This window comes from Molossus molossus, unplaced genomic scaffold (genome assembly GCF_014108415.1).
Source record: "Molossus molossus isolate mMolMol1 unplaced genomic scaffold, mMolMol1.p scaffold_m16_p_4, whole genome shotgun sequence".
Classification (NCBI taxonomy): Eukaryota; Metazoa; Chordata; class Mammalia; order Chiroptera; family Molossidae; genus Molossus; species Molossus molossus.
The window spans coordinates 126386965-126407967 of NW_023425377.1; the positions used below are offsets into that span (position 1 = coordinate 126386965).

General features: G+C 53.8%; 1 protein-coding gene across 1 annotated transcript in view; it reads left to right on the forward strand.

The window, feature by feature from the left end:
- SEC24D (SEC24 homolog D, COPII coat complex component) overlaps positions 1-21003 on the forward strand; it is a 66124-nt gene that overhangs the window by 18201 nt on the left and 26920 nt on the right. Inside the window, exons 8-9 of the mRNA XM_036241490.1 lie at positions 1378-1505; positions 19604-19742. Coding sequence (XP_036097383.1) covers positions 1378-1505; positions 19604-19742 — 267 coding nt within the window. The remainder of the gene's footprint in view (positions 1-1377; positions 1506-19603; positions 19743-21003) is intronic.

Genomic DNA, 21003 nt, shown 5'->3' on the forward strand with positions numbered 1-21003 from the left:
GGACGTACAGCGCCAGCACGTGAACACGCGTTTTGTGTCACCTCAGAGCTGTGGAGCCAGCCAGGTTCCAATTGGGGGTCTCCCCTCCCCTCGAGTCCATCCTCAGTGTTGCAGGGCAGGCAGAGGGGCTTCGTGGGGAGCCTCGCACACCTGCACGCGGATCCAGGCTCCGTCTGCCCGCCGAGCTTGGCTCCCCTCACCTCTCTGCACCTCAGTGCCGCCCGCCCCCCGTAACAGTGAGAACTAGCAGCTGCCGCAGGTGCCTCCCGGGGACCCCTCTCTGCTTGGAGTCTGTGCTCCGTGGCGTCTTTCCAGAAGGCCTCCCTGTGCCTGTGTAAGACTGCAGCCTGCTTAGCCGTGCGCGTCATCAGAGCCCTTCTCGGCGTCCGGTGCCACACACCGCGCCCCTGGGGGTGAACACCTGTCTGTGTCCTCTGCAGGGGCAAGGCCGAGCACCGAGCAGACACTCAGTAAATATTTGTTGGAGGGTTCCATTCTTTTGATCATAATATACTGTAGGTTTTAATTATACCTTAATTTCAAAATTTAGGTAAGTTATTGTAGAGATTCAAAGTATTTTTTTATGCTGTGGCTCATGTTTTAATACCCGTGTGTGCCATGAAATAAATATATTTGGTTATGAAACATAATGTATATCTAAAATAGGTTAGAGCCCTGGCCGGTTTGGCTCAGTGATTAGAATATCGGCCTGCAGACCAAAAGGTTGTGGGTTCGATGCAGGTCAAGGGCACATGCCTCTGTTGTGGTTCGATCCCTGGCCCTGGTTGGGGTCATGCAGGAGGCAACCCACTGATGTGCCTCTTTCCCTCCCTCCCTCCCTCCCTCCCTTCCTCTCTATCTGAAAATCAATGGAAAAATACCCTCGGGTGAGGATTAATAAATAAATAAATAAAATAGAGTGTTTTAAAAAATATATCTGTCACAAGGTAGAATTTTCATTCTTAGACTTATTTTTCAAGTTTAAAACTAGATAGTCAGATGGAATCGCACTGACAAAGCAGCGCCTGCCGACGGGCACGGCGTGCAGACCCCTGCTGTCCCGCGGAGGCTCAGGTGGGAGGGGGCGGGAGACACTGTCGCGCTCTGTGCCTGCGTGATTGCTCCGTCGGCTCGAAGCCCTCTGGAGTGGGGTCGCTGCTCGTCACCTGTGGAAAGGCCTCAGGGGACAGCCCTTCGGGTGTTACAGGAGCCCAGGGCTGTGCTGATCGAGAAGCTGCAGCCTGGACGGGAGGATCTGCTGCTTTTCCTCTAGACCGTGGCCGCTTCACCCGCGAGGCAGAGCGTCCCGCCAGCACCGCGCTGTCTGTTGCCGGGCGGGCTTTCCGGGCAGACGCTCAGTGTGTCTCTGACTTTCAGGCAACGCCAGTCCTCGCTACATCCGCTGCACCACCTACTGCTTCCCGTGCACGGCAGACATGGCCAAGCAGGCCCAGGTCCCCTTAGCTGCTGTCATCATGCCCTTCGCCACGGTCCCTTCGAGCGAGGTAAGAGTCACGGGATGACAGGTCAGTAACGCACCAGCTCCACCATTCTGCTGGCAGCATTGTCTTCTTACACGTCATTTTGTGTTGTGAACAGAAAACGGGAGGGTAATAGTGTAGAAACACGCAGTCTTCAATTCATTAGGAAAACAAAAATCTGACAAGCGTTCTTTGGCCTCCCGTAGCACGAACTGATGGGCCAGGTCTCTTCCCGGCCTGTTGGAATGCATGTCAGCACCATGTCCTTCTCTGAGGCCCTCAGTCCCAAGTTCAGGGCCCGATATCTAGGTGTTGTGGTGACGGAAGATAACAGGGCCCAAGGTCCTTGGTCTCCCTGCATCTGCTCTACCAGTCACCGGGCCTGGTGCCTGTTCACTCCTCTGCAGTCATTGTGCCTGGGCAGCATGAGCAGGTGCATCTGTTTGTGTTTCCACTTGGAAAGTTGTCCTTAATCTGTGGGTAAGTGGGAAAAAGCACAAAAGTCGGGCTAGTTAAAGTTCGTGCACACAGACACAGCCCTGGTCCGTCCGCACCTCCCCCACACGGCCGTCCTTCCTCCTGCCCGTGCCTGGGGGGGACGCCCACCTGCACACAGACACGGCCCTGGTCCGTCCGCACCTCCCCCACACGGCCGTCCTTCCTCCTGCCGGTGCCTGGGGGGGACGCCCACCTGCACACAGACACGGCCCTGGTCCGTCCGCACCTCCCCCATACGGCCGTCCTTCCTCCTGCCGGTGCCTGGGGGGGACGCCCACCTGCACACAGACACGGCCCTGGTCCGTCCGCACCTCCCCCACACGGCCGTCCTTCCTCCTGCCGGTGCCTGGGGGGGACGCCCACCTGCACACAGACACGGCCCTGGTCCGTCCGCACCTCCCCCACACGGCCGTCCTTCCTCCTGCCGGTGCCTGGGGGGGACGCCCACCTGCACACAGACACGGCCCTGGTCCGTCCGCACCTCCCCCACACGGCCGTCCTTCCTCCTGCCGGTGCCTGGGGGGGACGCCCACCTGCACACAGACACGGCCCTGGTCCGTCCGCACCTCCCCCACACGGCCGTCCTTCCTCCTGCCCGTACCTGGGGGGACGCCCACCTGCACACAGACACGGCCCTGCAGCAGAGCTGGTCAGGCGGGAGGTGAGAACGGCTGTACTTACAGCCAGAGGTCTGACCAGCACCTGTTGCGATGTGCCCTGTGCCAGGCCGACCCCGGGTTCCTTTTGCTGTGCTGAAGGCCGAAGCTTCGGATTCTCTTCCCACTTGAAACCTCCACATGGCTGTAGTGATCCTGGAGGCCGGCTGATCTAGTGGGTACCCAGCAGCACCTGAGCAAAGGGCAGGGCACCTGTGAGAGAGGACAGGTGTGCACCAGCCTGGGGCCATGCAGCTGCTGTGGGGTGCCGTGGCCTGGGGAAGGGGCAGAGCACCTGTGAGAGAGGACAGGTGTGCACCAGCCTGGGGCCATGCAGCTGCTGTGGGGTGCCGTGGCCTGGGGAAGGGGCAGAGCACCTGTGAGAGAGGACAGGTGTGCACCAGCCTGGGGCCATGCAGCTGCTGTGGGGTGCCATGGCCTGGGGAAGGGGCAGAGCACCTGTGAGAGAGGACAGGTGTGCACCAGCCTGGGGCCATGCAGCTGCTGTGGGGTGCCATGGCCTGGGGAAGGGGCAGAGCACCTGTGAGAGAGGACAGGTGTGCGCCAGCCTGGGGCCATGCAGCTGCTGTGGGGTGCCATGGCCTGGGGAAGGGAGGAGGGGCTTTATGTCACTTCAGTGAGGAAAGGGAAGAGGTGGGCTCCTGTGGACAGTGCTTTCATCCCCTTGAAGATGTCCACTCCCTCCCCTGTGAGTGTGGGAGAGGGCTGCCGTCTCTCCTTTGGAGCGTCGAGTGTACCCGGTGTGCATGGGGCACGGAGGAGGCACTGGGCTGCTCCTAGAAGCCGTCTGCCATGCAGAAGCACCTTCAACATCGATGGGCCCAGAAACGTAGCGTAATGCTCCTGAACGCCCTTCAAGATACTGTGCTTGGTCGAGTAGACCGACCTGCCAGCAGGGAAAGCCGTGCTGTGCAGGTTTCTCATGATGAGATGTTGGATAGCTAGTTAGGTAGCTACTTACGGACATTTTCAAATATACAGAACATTTGAAAGAATTTTCCAGTGGACACTGCTGTACCTGCCTCCTAGGTTCTACCCTTAACATTTACCTGGACTTGTTAGTTGCATGCTGATTCATCTGCCCATCAGTCCAGCCTTCCCTAAGGTGTGTCAGAGCAGAGTGCAGATATCAGAGCACTCTCCTCCGGGTACTCCAGCAGGCACACCAGTGACCAGAGTCCAGTGCTTGGTTACAGGTTGTTTTCCTTTAGAGGCAAAATTCGTTAACGATGAAATGCACATATCTTGATAAGTGCCTCATTGAGCTTTGGCAGATGCGGGTTAACCTGTGGAACATTCCTATCGGCCTTGTGCGTCTCCTGGCCAGCCTGTACCCCGACTCCCAGCTCCCTGCTCTGACAGCTGTGTTCAGTTTGTGCTGCCACAGGCCTGTTGTCCTAGTGAGGTCTTCACGTAGCAGACTTCTAGGAGTCAGCGCAGCCAGCGTGGTGGTGTGGAGTCGTGGGTGAGGGCCCTTCCCTTCCTCACTGCTGACTGGTGTCCCCGGGCTGGCTGACTAGTGTCCCCGAGCTGGCTGACTGGTGTCCCCAGGGTGGCTGACTAGTATCCCCGGGGTGGCTAACTGGTGTCCCCCGGGCTGGCTGACTGGTGTCCCCCGGGCTGACTGACTGGTGTCCCCCGGGCTGGCTGACTGGTGTTCCCCGGGGTGGCTGACTGGTGTCCCCGGGCTGGCTGACTGGTGTCCCCGGGGTGGCTGACTGGTGTCCCCGGGGTGGCTGACTGGTGTCCCAGGGGTGGCTGAAGTCCTGTGGACGTATATTCACTTCTCTCCGACTAGCACTGTGCATAGATTTGGCTCGTGTGTACTGTTCAGTTGTACCATTTTCCAAAGTAACTGCACCAATTATAGTTTGAACAGCATTTTAATTTATTTGCCTCTACGATAAACGACTTGCTTATTTTATATATTGTTAAATTTTGGAGTTTTATATCTTATGTGACTAATGTTGCCATCCTTCCTGCAATTTAGAAAAGATATCCTTACATATTTCCTGCTTTGACATCTAGCATAAGGATTTATTTAGTACATTACAGTTTTCTTTTTTAAAGTGGTTCTGCTGTTTGGCAGAACCTTGGAAAGCGAAGTTGGTAACAGCCTGTGCAGTGACCCTCACCGGAGCGGCCGTGGGCGGAGGGTTTCCCTGCAGCGTTTGCTGGGCGCTGTGTGTGTCGCAGGACACGTCTGTCTTCATGGCCTAACGGTTCATTTCCTACGTTCTCATCTTTTCGTATGTGTTTTAAGTGAAACCCATCGCCACATTCAATATAATTAACTATGAAATACTTATTCAGCAGAAGTAACTGGCTAGCTTGGCGCCTTTGTCTTGTAACCACGATTTTATTTTGATGTGGTATTTTAAGAACTGAGGTAGAAATGTTATAGATTTCCAGTGCAGAGGACTGAAGATTATACTTAATTTAATTTTGCTTTTTCTTTAAAATGGGAAATCTTTGCATTTTGGACAATTGCATACATCCGATTATACATGAAATTGAGTAATACCACCTATAAACCAGATGGCAGAAGCGTTAGCTCCCTCTGTGACTGCATTTAGGACTTCGTGTATATATTCAGCTCGCACGTGGACGTCCTAGTCGAAGTAATCTCCTTCATGTTGAATTACTTCAGCGCAGGCACGCTCTTGCCCGAGACCTTGAATGTGGCTGGTTTACGGTGCCGTCCGCGCCCTGAGGCACGCAGCTGGGCGTCAGCCCCCTTGTCCAGGAGGGCGGGGGCATGCACAGGTCATCTCGGTGCAGTGTGGAAAGGGAGGACACCCTCGTCTGCTTCCAGTGTAGGGGTCCCCTTAGTCATGACCGAATGAACAGACGCGTGCTGTTAGTAAGGACGGTTCAGTTGTTCCTGTTCTGAGAGAGTCTGTAGCTGCGAGGACCGTGCCATGGGAAGGGGGAAGGAGTGGGTGTCGTAGAACTGACAGGTGGGTGAACGAAAGAGGCAAAGACTGTCAGAGTGAACGCAGCCCGCTCACTCCGTCACCTGCAGAGCGGCCCGTGCGTGCCGGGAGCCCTGGCCACGCCTGCTGACACGCGTGGGCCGGCCCTGGCAGCACCGGGGCCGCTGCACTCGTCTCAAGTCTGGACGCCGGGCGACTGCACAGTGGTCCTGGAGGGCGGGACCACCGGCCTGGCCGTGGGCTGGGCACGCAGGAGACAGGTCCTCGCGGAGGAAGTGCGCGTCAGGGTCAGGCAGACGTTGAAGAGACGAGAAAAGCCAAACGGCAGAACACTGCTGATGTGAGGTATCTCAGACTCTTCGTACCTTCAGCACAGTACAGTGGGGTGTGTTGATGAACTTGTCGCTGATGAAGTAAACGTTTTTATCCTGCTTTGGCTATTTTGTTTCATAACTTTTAAATGACTACACACTCACAACCCTTCACCTCTCTGGCTCCGTGGGCAAAGAAGAAAATCATCTGAGAGATCACAGATGTATTCTACCGCACATCAATGGGAGAGGTCGTGTGTCGTTATAATGAGCAGAATAGCCAAAGTAGGAAGGAATTGTGATCATGTGAAGATATTTCAGAAACCATTAAAAATCGACTACTTTCACTGAAACACAAGTAACCAAGACGTGGAGCCCTGCCTTGGGAGCCAGGAAGTGACCGTAGTTAGGTCTCCACTGGGCCGTACGGTGGCCTCGGGCCTCCACTGCCACGAGGGGACTCTGGCCCCATGTGCTGTAGGCCTAGAAGTAACGGTCTCGTGTCTGCCGTCCCTTCTCACTCTTACCGGCGTCCAGCGCGGATGGCACGGACTCACCACGTCCTTTGTTGTTACTGCGCAACCCGACCCGAGGTGGTTTCGTCTGCATCACACTTTTACTGTAAGAATCTCGAGTACGTGTTTCCCGTGAGGATGGCGAGACTGCATTTTTTACTTGTTGCCCACACTTGGCACCTTTAGTGATAAATTCGTACTGACGTGAAACTGATTGCTGCATATTTTGTCCTGTGAAGAACTTAAAGACAACTTATAAGTAAATTATTTTTAAATTAAAGCTTCAAAAGCCCGAATCTGTTTTTAGCATGTGCATGATAATCTAAAATGTCTGCTTTAGTGCAATAGTTTAAAGTATTGACATAAAAGCTGGGGAAATAAATGCATGTACTCAAATAGAAATGCAGTTAATGAAAGTTGCATTTAAAAGACTTTGAGTAGACTTCCGGTCAAGACGGCAGGGAGGTAAACGCGGTATCTGTCCTCCCACAACCACATCAAAGTTACAACTAAACCTCAGAACAACCATCATTCAAAACCGCCTGAAATCAAGCTGAACGGAAGTCGTACAACTACGGAATTAAAAAAAAAGCAGCTACATCCAGACTGGTAGGAGGGGCGGCGGCTGCGGCGGCGGGCTGGTCCCACACCCAAGCGTGGCGGATAAAATCAGGAGGACACCTTGGCTGGGAAGGTCCTTCCTGAGGACTGAGGGGTCCCCATCCCACACCCCGCTCAGGGTTCCAGTGCCAGGAAGAGAGTCCCCATCACTTCTGGCTGAAAAACCAGCGGGAACTGAGGCTCAGGGAGGCTGAGGCGGCTGGAGCCCCAGGCAGCTCCTTAAAGGGCCCGCGCACGGACTTATCGGACTCTCTCCCTCTGAGCTCGGAGGGGAGGCAGCTCGAGGGGCGCCAGAGACACACAGGGAAGAACTGAGCTGTTTGGCACTGGAGCGAGGGCTGGAGAGGGGGCTTCCTCAGGGACAAACATGCTGTCAGAGGCCTTTGTTCCTTTGGTGAGCCCTTCCCTGGGGCAGCAGACAGTCGCTATATCTGGGACCCCAGCAACCTGGCTCACACTGGTAGCCCCGCCCTGCCCCACCCAACTTTCAAGCCCACCCGAGCTGTTGCCACTTGCTTAACCATAGGATTGGCCTGTCTTGGATCCTGCTTCAGGTTTTTCCTAAGTTCTTTCAAACGAGCAGCATCTGGTCTCAGCGAGCCCCATACCTCTCATTAAGTAATACACAGAAACAAACACAGGGAGGCAGCCAAAATGAGGATACAAAGAAACAGGTCCCAAATGTAAGAACAGAACAAAACCCCAATAAAAGAACTAAGCGAAATGGAGATAAGCAACCTCACAGATGCTGAGTTCAAAATGCTGCTTATAAGGATGCTCAATGAACTTAGTGAGAACCTCAGTGAACTTAGGGAGGGCCTCAAGAGCATAAAAAAGAACCAGTTAGAAATCATGGATACACAGTTAGAATTGAAGGAGGCATTAACTGAAATAAAGAATAATTTACACAGCTTCAATAATAGAGTATATAAATCCAAGGAGCAAACCATTGATTTGGAATATAAGGAAGCAAAAAATGCCCCATCAGAACAGCAAAAAGAAAAAAGAATCCAAAAAAATGAGAATAGTGTAAGGAGCCTCTGGGACAACTTCAAGCGTGCCAACATTCGCATCTTGGGGGTGCCGGAAGGAGAAGAGAGAGAACAAGAAATCGAAAACCTGTTTGAAACAATAATGGCAGAAAACTTTCCTAACTTGGTGAAGGAAACAGACATACAAGTCCAGGAAGCACAGAGAGTCCCAAACAAGATGAACCCCAAGAGGCCCACACCAAGACACATCATCATCAAAATGCAAAAGGTTCAAGACAAAGAGAGCCCTGGCCGGTTTGGCTCAGCGGTTAGAGCGTCGGCCTGCGGTCCGGAGAGACCCGGGTTCGGTTCCCGCTAAGGGCATGTACTTCGGTTGCAGTTTGTCCCCGGCCCTGGTTGGTCGTGCGGGTGGCCACTCGATGTGTCCCTTCACGTCGATGTTTCTGTCTCTCTCTCCCTCCAAAAAATAAATCTATCTGTACCAAAAAAATGGAAAAATATCCTCGGGTGAGGATGAAAAAAAAAAAAAAGACAAAGAGAGAATCTTAAAAGCAGCAAGAGAAAGGCAGCTAGTTTACCTACAAGGGAGTACCCATTAGGCTGTCAGCTGATTTCTCAAAAGAAACTTTGCAGGCCAGAAGGGAGTGGCAAGAAATATTCAGAGTGATGAAAACCAAGAACCTACAACCAAAATTACTCTATCCTGCAGAGCTGTCATTTAGAATCGATGGACATATAAAAACTTTCCCAGACAAGAAAAAGTTAAAGGAGTTCATCACTACCAAACCATTATTATATGAAATGATGAAGGGTCTTTTTGAAGAAAAAGATAAAATATATGAACAAACAAAATGGCAATGAATACATATCTATCAACAATGGAATCTACAAACAAAATGAACAGGAAGAACAGAACATTCTCATAGATACAGAGAACATTTTGTTGGTTGCCAGTTGGGAAGGGGGTTGGGGGAATGGGTGAAAAAGGTGAAGGGATTAAGAAGCACAAATTCATTGCTGGACTGACAAACCTCAGAGGGAGGGGGGTTGGGGGGTGGGAAGAAATAAACCAAAGAACTTATATGCATAACCAATGGACACGGACAATGGTGTGGGAAGGGTGGGAGGGGGGTGGGAGTGGGGAGGAGGGGGTCAGTGGGGGAAAAATGTGGAACATCTGTAACACATTTTACATCCAACAATAAAGATTTAAAAAAAAAAAAAAAAAAAAAGACTTTGAGTAAGCAGTTCCTTTGTGCAGTGCTATGAAAAACTGCCACAAGAGCCCTGGCTGGTGTGGTTCAGTGGTCAGAGCATCAGCCTTCAGACCAAAGGGTCACAGGTTCGATTCCCGGTCAAGGGCATGTACCTAGGTTGGTGGTTTGATCTCCGGCCCTTGGTCGAGGGAGACAGCTGATCAATGTGTCTCTCTCACATCAATGTTTCTCTCTCTCTCCCCCTCCCTCCCTCCCTCCACTCTATCTAAAATAGATCAATGGGAAAACATCCTCGGGTCAGGATTAACAAACAAACAAAGAAAGCACCACAGGAAGCCTGGCAGCTGAGAGCAGAATGCTGTCCCCTCAGGGTGGTTTAGGTGCACCCACACAGGGACAGTCACAGCGGTCAGGGCAGAGGTCGCCGGGGTCCTGTGTAAGTTACAGCTTAGAGACCGAGTGCACCACGCTGCGGTTCTGAGTCTCACAATTATCCCGCTGAGTCTATTTCTAACTCGATGGAGAATGACTTCAGGAGAAACAAGAACGGAAGAGGAAACACTTAGCCTTGATTGAACTTTAGTGACTAGGAGGGTTTTGACGCGCTTCCGAGCCTGAATGTGTCTAACCACAGCGACTTCTTAGCTCATGGCATGTTCCGTTGGAAGCATGGTGGTGTCTCGTAGTTGATGGGAGTGTAGAATCCTGGAAATGCCATCTATGCCCTGCTTCACGACTGCTGACGTTAGCCAGATTTCGTGGGTATTTTGGTGCCTCCAGGGCTTCAGATGTGTGTAGCTGATGTGTGCCCTGAGTGATCACGTCTGAGATAGTCAAGTATTTCAAAGTTTTTTAGGCACCAAGTTCTCACTGAAAAAGAGTTTATCAAGTTCTATTTTTAAGCAAGAAGGAAGGGGGAGAAGAGAAGTCCTGTGCAGACCTATAGTTTGGGATGGTTCCTGATGTGGGTGACGTGGCCCCCACGGGTGCACGGTGGGTGTAGACGGGAGGGCTCTGCCGGGGGTTCAGCTGGTGCCAGGGGGGCGGGAGGGGCAGAGGCAGGCGAAGCCCTTTGGGCACGGTGCTGCCTCCAGCAGCATCACCGTGGCAACTGCACCTTACGTGTTTGAGCCTCATCTCATAAAATTGTAGCATCACTCAAATTTACTAAACTTTAAAATTGCTTAGAAATAGAATTAGGTGGTACAGAAATGATACTCTAATCATTCTCTTTATTGTTGTCACATTTATTTGCTATACAAGGTTGAATTTGTCCGTGGAGAACTTTATTTAACCGGGCAGTCATTGATTTGTGGTTCCTACTATGTACAAGAGAGAGAAGATGAGAACCACAGTGATTCACATTTCCCTGAAGTGTGTGCATTTAACGGGACGCTGACAGGCTCTCTCCGTGACGCCAGCAGCTACGTCACTCACGTGGGGGGCGGGGGGGCGGGTGTGGATGCCACACCTTTCGTTCATGTGAGTGGGAAGAATTAGCTACTCAGCCACATTCTAGAAACCACGTGGCGGGTGTTTGTGTTTGATACTGCATCACCGTTTCCTGTTCTGTTACTCAAATGATAGGCACCTGTCATCACACAGCGTTTGTTTCCTAGGTCTTCATGGACACTTGCTGGAAGTTTTCCTCACTCTCCTGCACTGTTCTGCCTATTTATTTATTTATTTATTTATTTATTTATTTTCCTCACCTGAGGACATTTTTCCATATTTTTGTTCAGATAGAGTGGGAGGGAGAGAGAGGAAGAGAGAGAGAGAGAGAGAAACATCGATGTGAAAGGGACACATCTAGTGGCTGCCACCCGCCCGACCAACCAGGCCCAGGGACAAACTGCAACCGAGGTACATGCCCTCAGCGGGAACCGAACCCGGGTCTCTCCAGACCGCAGGCCGACAGGAGAGCTTTGCCACCTGCCCAGCATTACAGCCCAGCAGCTCCCTGACACCTGGCGGTTCTGTGTTTGTCTTTGATGGTGTGGTTCTCCCACGGGGTTCCGTGACCTTTGCAGTCCAAGACCTACAGCAGTTCCCGAAACGCTTTCATGCCAGCCGAGCTTGTGGTCCCTTAGGGGCGCAGCATCGCTGTCACGTGGAGGCAGGTGAGAGCCGGGCGAGCAGGGGGGCGGTGCTCACCGCAAGGTCTACACCCACGCACCCTGGAGCATCTGCCTGTGCGGATGCTGCCTCCCCCGGGCGGGGCACGTCATGAGCAGGGCAGCTGACGTCCCGGAGCCAGGCTGAGCTGGGACCTGCATTTCCTAGTCGTCTCCATCCAGGCCTCTGACATGCATCTCCACTTCCATGCTGTAGATCAAAGAACATAGTTTATTTCCTGCACATACGTTCTTATGAAGAATAGCCGCTGGGGGACTCGCTGCCTGACAGACAGCTGTGCCGACCAGGGCAGCAGGGGCTCGAAGAGCTGCCGACAGCACGACCCCGCGTGCGCCTCGGCCTCGGCACGCTGTGACGTGGGGTCGCTCCGTGCTGTGGGGGGGGGGGGGGGGGCTGCATGGAAAAAGGTTAAATTCTCTGAGATGTTATCCATTGTTTCAGAAATGAGGTCATCACTGACTTCCTTGACCAGTGTGTCTGCAAAACACAGATGAGACAGCAGAGCCATGGCACGGAATTGGGTGTGACATGGAGTCGCTCCCCAGGGGACCCAGCCCCAGCCCTGTGCTGGGCTGTCGTGGGGATTGGAGGGCATAGGCCGGAAAACTCATTTCTTCCACCATGTAATTTTGTCTCCATTTCTCCTTTCCTTAAACGAAGGGACAGAGCCCTGGCTGGTTTGGCTCAGCTGTTAGAGCGTCGACCCACGGAGCAGAGAGTCCTGGGTTCGGTTCCCGCTAAAGGGCACGTGCCTCGGTTGCAGTTTGTCCCCGACCCTGGTTGGTTGTTCGGGTGGCAGCCACTCGCTGTGTCTCTCTCACGTCGATGTTTCTCTCTCTCTCTCTCTCTCTCTCCCTCCTCCTCTATCTGAAGATAAATGCAAAAATATCCTCAGGTGAGGATAAAAAGATAAATAAATAAATAAGGGAAGGGGTAGAAAGTGTGTATCAGCTCACATCTATCCATTTTTATTATTTTTTGATAAATTAGGAAGTCATCTTCTCTTTCCAGCTCATTATTGATTACGTTAATATATAAATAATAGTTGTTTCTCCAGATGCTGTTGAATTGGTCAAACTTTTTTTTTTAATTAAAATTTTTCTTTCACTTTTTTAAACCCTGTTTTTGAGTCTTTCCTTCAAATGGCTTTTGGCCCCTTGCTCAAATCAAGTGAAGCCCAGAGGTGACGTGCTGAACCACCTGGAGAGGCCCCGCCGTGATCGGGCGGCCCCAGGCGGGGACTGAGCTGCCCTCTGACGGCAGCGGCGCGGCCAAGAGGCCTCGACTCCCCACGTGAAACCCACGCGTGCGACACGCTTCAGATGTGTCTGCATAACTCTGGAGCTCCCGGCGTCTGTTCCGAAAGGGCAAGTGGCAGCGTAATTCTTCTGTTGTGCGTATTTACAGATTCGGGTTTTTTTTGTTTTTGTTTTTGTTTTATCCTCACCCGAGGACATTTTTCCATTTTTTGTTCAGGTAGAGTGGGAGGGAGAGAGAGGAAGGGAGAGAGAGAGAGAAACATCGATGTGAAAGGGACACATCGAGTGGCTGCCACCCGCACGACCCACCAGGGCCGGGGACAAACTGCAACCGAGGTACATGCCCTTAGCGGGAACCGAACCCGGGTCTCTCCGGACCGCAGGTCGACGCTCTAACCACTGAGTCAAACCGGCCAGGGCCAGATTCGGTTTTATAATTGTATAATCACACCTGGATTCAGGAATTTCTGAAATTGGCGTACACACCATAACCTGGGCAATAACACGTTGTTGTCTGTTATGGTAGTTTATAAGCAGTGCTCGTTTTTATGAAGAATGGTTAATTTATGTGTTCTATCATACTCCAATAGGGGCTTAATTCAGCAAGTATGTACGGCTCACTCACTAGGTGCCCGAGAGTTCTCGGCCCTGGGGTGTCGGGGACAGATGGGCTGTGCACCCCTTCCTCCCGGAACACGCAGCAGGGAGAGGCGAGGCCCTGGGCTGTCGGGGACAGACGGGCTGTGCACCCCTTCCTCCCGGAACACGCAGCAGGGAGAGGCGAGGCCCTGGGGTGTCGGGGACAGACGGGCTGTGCACCCCTTCCTCCCGGAACACGCAGCAGGGAGAGGCGAGGCCCTGGGCTGTCGGGGACAGACGGGCTGTGCACCCCTTCCTCCCGGAACACGCAGCAGGGAGAGGCGAGGCCCTGGGGTGTCGGGGACAGACGGGCTGTGCACCCCTTCCTCCCGGAACACGCAGCAGGGAGAGGCGAGGCCCTGGGGTGTCGGGGACAGACGGGCTGTGCACCCCTTCCTCCCGGAAACACGCAGCAGGGAGAGGCGAGGCCCTGGGGTGTCGGGGACAGACGGGCTGTGCACCCCTTCCTCCCGGAACACGCAGCAGGGAGAGGCGAGGCCCTGGGGTGTCGGGGACAGACGGGCTGTGCACCCCTTCCTCCCGGAACACGCAGCAGGGAGAGGCGAGGCCCTGTGGTGTCGGGGACAGAGCTGTGTGATGTGAGGGGGAGGGGGGCGGGGGGCCGCGCAGGGCTCAGATTAAACGGGGTGCAGGGGACCTGATAGAGAAGGTGTCCTTTGAACACGGCCGACTCCTGCACAGAGGAAAGTGTTTTGATATTTTCATGGCCACTTGAGGAAGTGAGATAAGTGGAGGAATATCTGGCCAGAGAGAGAAGGGGGTTTGACTCCAGGCTGATTATTCTTAACCCTTTCATCATTTTTTTTTTTTTAAATCTTCACCCGAAGATATTTTTCCATTTATCTTCAGATAGAGTGGGTTTGAGAGAGACAGAGAGAGAGGCATTAATGTGAGAGAGACACATCGATTGGTTTTCTCCTGCACGACCCTGACCAGGGCCCGGGACCGAACCACAACCGAGGTACGTCCTTGACTGGAAGCGCACCCACGACTCTTTGGTCTGCGGGCCAACGCTCTAAGCACGGAGCAAAACCGGCCAGGGCTGACCCTTCTGTCTTTAAAGTTGAGTATTTTACAGCTTTCCTGAGTAACAGAAAACTGCCAGTTGTTTTGTACGGAAGAAGCAGACTTGATCCATAGGGTGTGAGTGCAAAGTGCATGTCACCTCCTTTGGAACAGTGCGTGCTCACAGCGTCGGCACGTCCTCTGCGAGGGCCTGTAACCACAAGAACGGTTCTCTCAGGGAGAGACGCTGAGAGGTCTGGCTAAGCAGACGTGGGGAAGCGGCTGGGCTGCAGGCCCCCGACGCGCAGCCCCTCGAAGGGCGGGGACTGCAAGGTCCCGCAAGGACATGCCGCTGCCCGTCTTCGCAACACGCCCAGCATGCGCACGACTCGTTAGCATAGCCCGGTCCCAAGGCCGCTGTTTGCTGGAGAATCGCTTCTCCTTCAGTCCCGGGCTGGGGTGTCACGCAGAACACTAGTGCTGCCCTCCTCCCTGCACCCTGGAACTGCGGTCCCGGCCCAGGAGCCGTCCTTCCTTAGTCCCGCTCAGAGTCCATCCTTCCCCCGAGGAAGGTCACAGCGTGTCTGCCACACAACTTTCTGTTCATTCCCGAGAAAAGTCCCTGCTGTCGTTGTTTATGCATATTTGGGGATGAACGTAGCATGTTAGGGTTGGTCCACCCAGACCTCATCTGTGCTGGAAGAGCGGCCGCGTACCCTCAAGTCCGACATGACTTCGTGTTCCCTTCTCCCCCCGTTGCTCTTCCATTCAGACTTGGATTCCAGCCCTCCCCTCCCCCCTTCTTGTCATCCGTTCGACAAGCGTGCATTGAGAGTGTGATCTGGGGCTTGCCTGTGCTGTGGGGAGGGAATCTTTGCAGTTAGCGATTTTACTTAAAAATTAGTACTATTTATACAACTTTTGAGTTTTTAAGAGTTTTATGAATTGAATCAAATACAGGAGATGATGCAGCAAACAAATTCTAAAAACCCCTCCTAGGACACTGATTACTCCCTGGAGACAGCCATGAAGGAGGGGAGAGAAGAGGTGTGCACATCAAAAAATGTGAAGTTTGCATTTTTTCAAACTTAGTAAACAAGGATGAGGTCACTGCTGTATCTGAGGGCTGCCTCCTCCGACAAGGCCTGTTTCCCTACGTACGGTGGAGGGTTAGTGGACCGAGGGGTTCGACACTGTTAAGTTTCCTTGGATATCATCCTCAGTAAATTTGCAACATTCTGTAATTTCTATATAATTTATCCTTAAAATAGCCTGTGTTTCATGTTTGCTCTCATTGAGTTTTACCCAGCATGCTCTAACCATTGTCAAAGTTTTTTCAAGAACAGTATAGGTTTCTTAACTCCGATGGTAGCAGCTGACACAGCTAAGTGCTGTGCAGTTACACAAGATGGGTGAGCCTAGTTACCAGTGTTCTATTGCTGAGGACATTGCGTGGTTTTCATTTTAGTCGCACAGCGCCACCTAGTGGATGGTGTCCATGTGCTCGTCAGTGGTCCAGAGTGAGCTGCCTTTGTCATTCATCACTTCTCTGAAACACAGACTGTAGCGAGACTTGCGTATTCAGGCTTTTCTTAGCCACTCGAACAAAAGTGCAGAGGTTGCGCACTCGATACGAGCCGTCCCCGAGGGATGGTGGCAGGGTGCTCCTCACCTCGATGCCCGCGCTTGCTGGGGAAACCCTCTGAGCCGTGCAGCGCTGCCCGCTGGCTGCAGAGGACTGTTGCTGCTGGCCCTCTGTCCCCAGGCCCTCGCACCCGGGCTTCTGACTGGCCTTTGCTGCTTGTTCGCTGTCCTGGGCGATAGGCCCCGCACCGACTGCGCACGTGGGAAGTTATCTGGGAGAATGGCAGGAAGGCTTGGAAAACCGGTAATATATTAAAATAAGAAAACTTTCAAATCGCGTTAGTCCAGGGAGTCACTGACTGATCCAGCTTGCTGTCAGCTCTGTCACATGGGAAAGTAGCCCAGAGTGTTCTGTTTTTGTTTTTTTTTATCTTCACCTGAGGACACTTTGGCATCTATCTTCAGACAGAGCAGAAGGGAGAGAGGGAGGAAGAGAGAGAGAGAAACATCGATGTGAGAGAGACACACTGACTGGCTGCCACCCACACGACCCCAACCAGGGCCAGGGACTAACCGCAACTGAGGTACGTGCCCCTAGCGGGGACTCTCCGGTTCATAGGCCAGCGCTCTAACCACTGAGCAGACTGGCCAGGGCTGTTGTGTTCTGTTGTTAAATCACTTACTCCATTCTTACACGGAGCCCACGTGTCAGTGAATTATATTCTTGCTTGTGGTCCTCAGTCGACCATGATGTTACGCGTGCACCAAGACAGACGGTTAGCTCGGTGAGAGTGTCTGAGCGGAGATCAGTACTGCGTAGGCTGGCGCAGCCCTGGCAGCCCTGGTAGGCACAAGACCAGACCCTGTGCCCTCCTCCCTCTGCCCAGCCCCCGTGCCGTGCTGTGGGAGCTCGCGCCACGCAGGGGAGGACCACAGCCACGTGGGAGCATGCGCCCAGCGTCTGTCTCCCTCACTCTTCACGGAGAACGGACAGGGAGCCAGCAGGCAGGCACTGGCAGCCGACAGAGCCGAGCACGTTTACAGACAAAACTATCAACTCTGAAATACTTCTGAAGTGACTGTGGCATAGTGTCCTTGCGAAGGGAAAACAACTTTTGGGGGAGTTCTTGGGAAGCGTGATTTTTTTAACAAAAAGCAGCATACACAGCAGGTGACCTCGGGAGAGGGAGGGGGCTGTGTGCACGCCACTGTGGTGCAGAGAAGCAGACGTCTGCGGAGGACAGAGACGCCTCTGCCCAGACAGCGTCACTCTACCCCGGTCCCCGGCCCGCGAGAAAGTGTAAACACTTAAAAAGCTTTTAACATTCTTTGCTGTCACATCAGTTGTGTGAAGCCCTCACTTACTCATCCATCACCCGTTTCCAAGAGTGAAGAGACCGAGCTGGAGTGTGGGGACAGCCCGGTGCAGTCACCGTGGGACCTCAGCTCGTTGCTGGGCGCTCGTCTTCAGGCCTGCACGCGGGACCTGCCAGGACCGGGATGTCCAGTGCCCGCGGGCAGTCTCGCAGCCTTGGAGTGAACCCCCGCAGCACAAGTCAGGTTGACTTTGCCTGCATTGCCTCTGCTTTGTCTGGCAGATAGTGGCTTTTGTTTTTCCTGGAGTCCCTCGAGCATCGATGGTACCTTTGAAGTCTGCAAATGAAAGGATGAGAAGCTGGACTTGACTGCAGTGCCTGTGATGGCAGACGTTCTTCCAGGCTAGCTCTGGACAGCATCTCTGGACCCTGGAGGCTATGGCTGTGCGGCAGACGGCAGCCCGGGTGGACTGGTTGGCCTTGACCTTGACTTCCTACTCTACCTCTCCATCGGCTGCCCCAAGACTTGTGCCTACAGCTTTAGTGTCTTCCCCGCATCCCCACCGGATCACGGCCTCTCATGTCCTGCTGAAGAGGACACGCCTTTCAAACAGAAAGCATATATAGAAAGTGTTCCATGTTTGAATACCTGTGTGTATTTAAATCTGATTTCTAGACTGTTTTAAAAATCTGCAATTCTCAGCTTTTAACCATTAGATTGCATAAAAATCTGGAAGGCAGATTTCCCTGCCTTCTAGATCATGCATCAATAACGTTTGATAGTCGCCTCAGCTGATCTAAGTGTTCATGTAAACGAGTGCCTAGAATCTCAAGCCTGTCTTCCAGACATACTCTTGCCTGAGCTGAGAGGTTTTGAGAGAGGAAAGGCCATTCTGTGTCGATGGGTAACAGTCACCATGTACCCAACAGTTTTGTAGCAGGCATAGTGCTGGGCACTGCCCAAGAATTGTCCTTCAGTCCCCACCACAGCCCCACCATGGGCACCAGAGCTCTGCCCGCGCAGGGGTCAGAGAGAGAAGGAGAAAGCCCATGTCTTCTCGGGAGGCCCCGGGCTGCTGGGGGGAGGGGCAGTGCAAGCTTGGGGAGTGATCACGCTTTTAAAGAACACGCCTTGATTCTGTCGCGTCCTCTGCTAAATCCGGTTTGTTTTGTTTCCTGTGCTGAGACCTCACCGCTCACTTTTGAACCCTCTGAAGTGGACTAGCCACACATTGAACATCTGGGCAGGGACAATCAGTGCCTCTCCGTTTTCTAAGATGAGCTGAAGATGGCCTTGCGACCCCCGCCCCCTGGCCACCCTCCTCCTGTTCCCAGGTCTCCTCAAAAAGCAGTCTGCTCCAGCCCTGGCCGGTTTGGCTCAGCGGTTAGAGCGTCGGCCTGTGGTCCTGAGAGACCCGGGTTCGGTTCCCGCTAAGGGCATGTACCTCGGTTGCAGTTTGTCCCCAGCCCTGGTCGGTTGTGCGGGTGGCAGCCACTCGATGTGTCCTTTCACATCGATGTTTCTCTCTCTCTCTCTGTTCCTCTCTCTCCCTCCCACTCTACCTGAACAAAAAATGGAAAAATGTCCTCGGGTGAGGATTTAAAAAAAAAAAAAAGCAGTCTGCTCCATTCACAGCATTTTTTTAAAAGAAAAACTTAGCTGAAGAGGCAGGTCCTGCCATTCTCGAGCTGGTCTGGAAACGTCATCTGTTGGGAGGTTCTGGAAACGAGAGTCTTCGCAGCTGCACTCCGAGGGCCGGGAGGGCGGGTTCGGGGCCGGGCCTCCGGTGCAAGCTGAGGATGAGGGGCGTGCGGCCGGTCGCACGTTCGTGAGGAAGGCGCCGTCGGAAAGTTTGCCTGGTTCTGGCAGAGCACGCCCGGCCACGGGAGCGTCCTTCGTGAAACGTGTTCTGGGGGGCCGAGCGCGTGGACGTGACTGCGGGGTTCTGTAGATGGCGGCGTGTCAGGAGCGTGGTGTGAACTTGGGTGGAGCCGTCCGAACGGCGCACCTGCGTGCACGGGAGACCCCGTTTCTTCCTTTACAGTCCGTGAGCAGACTCAGCGAAACGTGTGATCCGAGGTGTCGAGGACATTTCTACGTAGCTTTACTGGTATTAGCACCGTCCCTTCATTCTGTGTCTCCACCTGGGTAGTTACACACACGGACATAAGTACACGCACACACGTGTGCTCACAGAGGAGCCATCAGTTTAATTGTGCTGGGGCATTGCCTTGACTTCCCGAGCTTCCTGGAGGCATCTCCGCTCTCCCAGGGAACACGAAGCCTCGGGGTCCTCAGCACCTTTCGAAGGCCTCACCCCCGTCACTCCGCGGGGCTTCTGAGCACCTGGGCCTGCTTGCCCACCTGTGTGCTCATTTACCTTGTGTCCCGTAGACGCCCCTGTACCTGGTGAACCACGGAGAGACGGGGCCGGTCCGGTGCAACCGCTGCAAAGCCTACATGTGCCCGTTCATGCAGTTCATCGAGGGCGGGCGGCGCTTCCAGTGCGGGTTCTGCAGCTGCGTGAACGAGGGTGAGTGCGCAGGGGCCGCGGGCTCCGGGAGGCCTGGGCTGCTGGCTCCCCCTGGGCGGTGCCTGAGCACCGTGGGGCGGGCGGGGTGGGCTCACCACGGCTCTAGGCTCTCGGAGCGCTGGCGTAGCGCCCACAGATGAGAGGTGAAGGTGCAGTCGCCTCCGGCTGAGCCTTGAGGAAGGGCCGAGGCAGGCACCCGGCTCCTGAGCTGTGCAGGGAGCCCTGCAGGAGCCAGGCCCTCAGCTCTCACGCCGAGGTGCTCGTTGGGTTGAAGGAGGCAGGTTGTTTGTTGGAGTCAGGAAGAGCCCGGCAGGCGTGGACCGTGGGCCGCTCTTGCCCCAGGGTGCCCGACAGGTCGCAGAGGGGAGCAGGTGGCCGAGGCCTGCGGGGGGCCGGGCCGGTGGCGGTGCCTACCTCAGGGTCGGCGTTCTGCTTTGTGAGACGTGGCAGGGGGTAGAAGTGCTGACAGACAGCGTTCGTTCACGGTGAAGGGAGACATTTCCACGTCACATGCAGCCGTGTGAACAAAAGACGATTCTAGGACCTGTAGAAACACTGCACCGTACACCCCAACACGGCCGGCGCGAGTCCCCCTCAGTCACGTCACAAAGTGGCCGCCTCGGGTCCTCACGTTCCCTCTGCCCAGCTGAGACTGCAGTTTCCCTCGTCCTGAGCCTTTTCAAGGTGTTGACTTTCCACACGCAGACCCTCTGCATGTGCGGCCTGTGGAACGTGTCTGAAGACGTGGCCGTCTCTTAGTAGGAAAGTAGGAAAATCAAGCCTCGGTCATTATTCTAAAAAGTTGTTTTTTTCTTTATTGATTTTAGAGAGGAAGGGAGAGAAGAGAGAGATAGAAACATTGATGAGAAAGAACATCAATTGGCCGCCTCCTGCACGCCCCCCACTGGGGATCTGGCCCACAACCCGGGCATGTGCCCTGACCGGGAATCGAACCGGCGACCTCCTGGTGCTGAGCACACAGGCTGGGCTCAGTATTTATTTTTAAATCCAGCCTTTGTAATCCCATTGTAATCCGCGTTAGTTCTCGTCTGAAAATAAAGAATACTGAGCTGTTGGTTTTAAAACAAAAGGCATTATTTCTGTGGTTTCACAAATGAAAATGTTCTTTATGAAATGCTTCAAACCAGAGCATAGCTGGCGATGCTGAACACTCCTTTGCCAGTGGTGTACAGCCAGCCTATCGGCCTCGAGGCGGGGGCCCGTTTTCCCAGAGGCCCGGCCATATTTGAGCAAGTGCTCA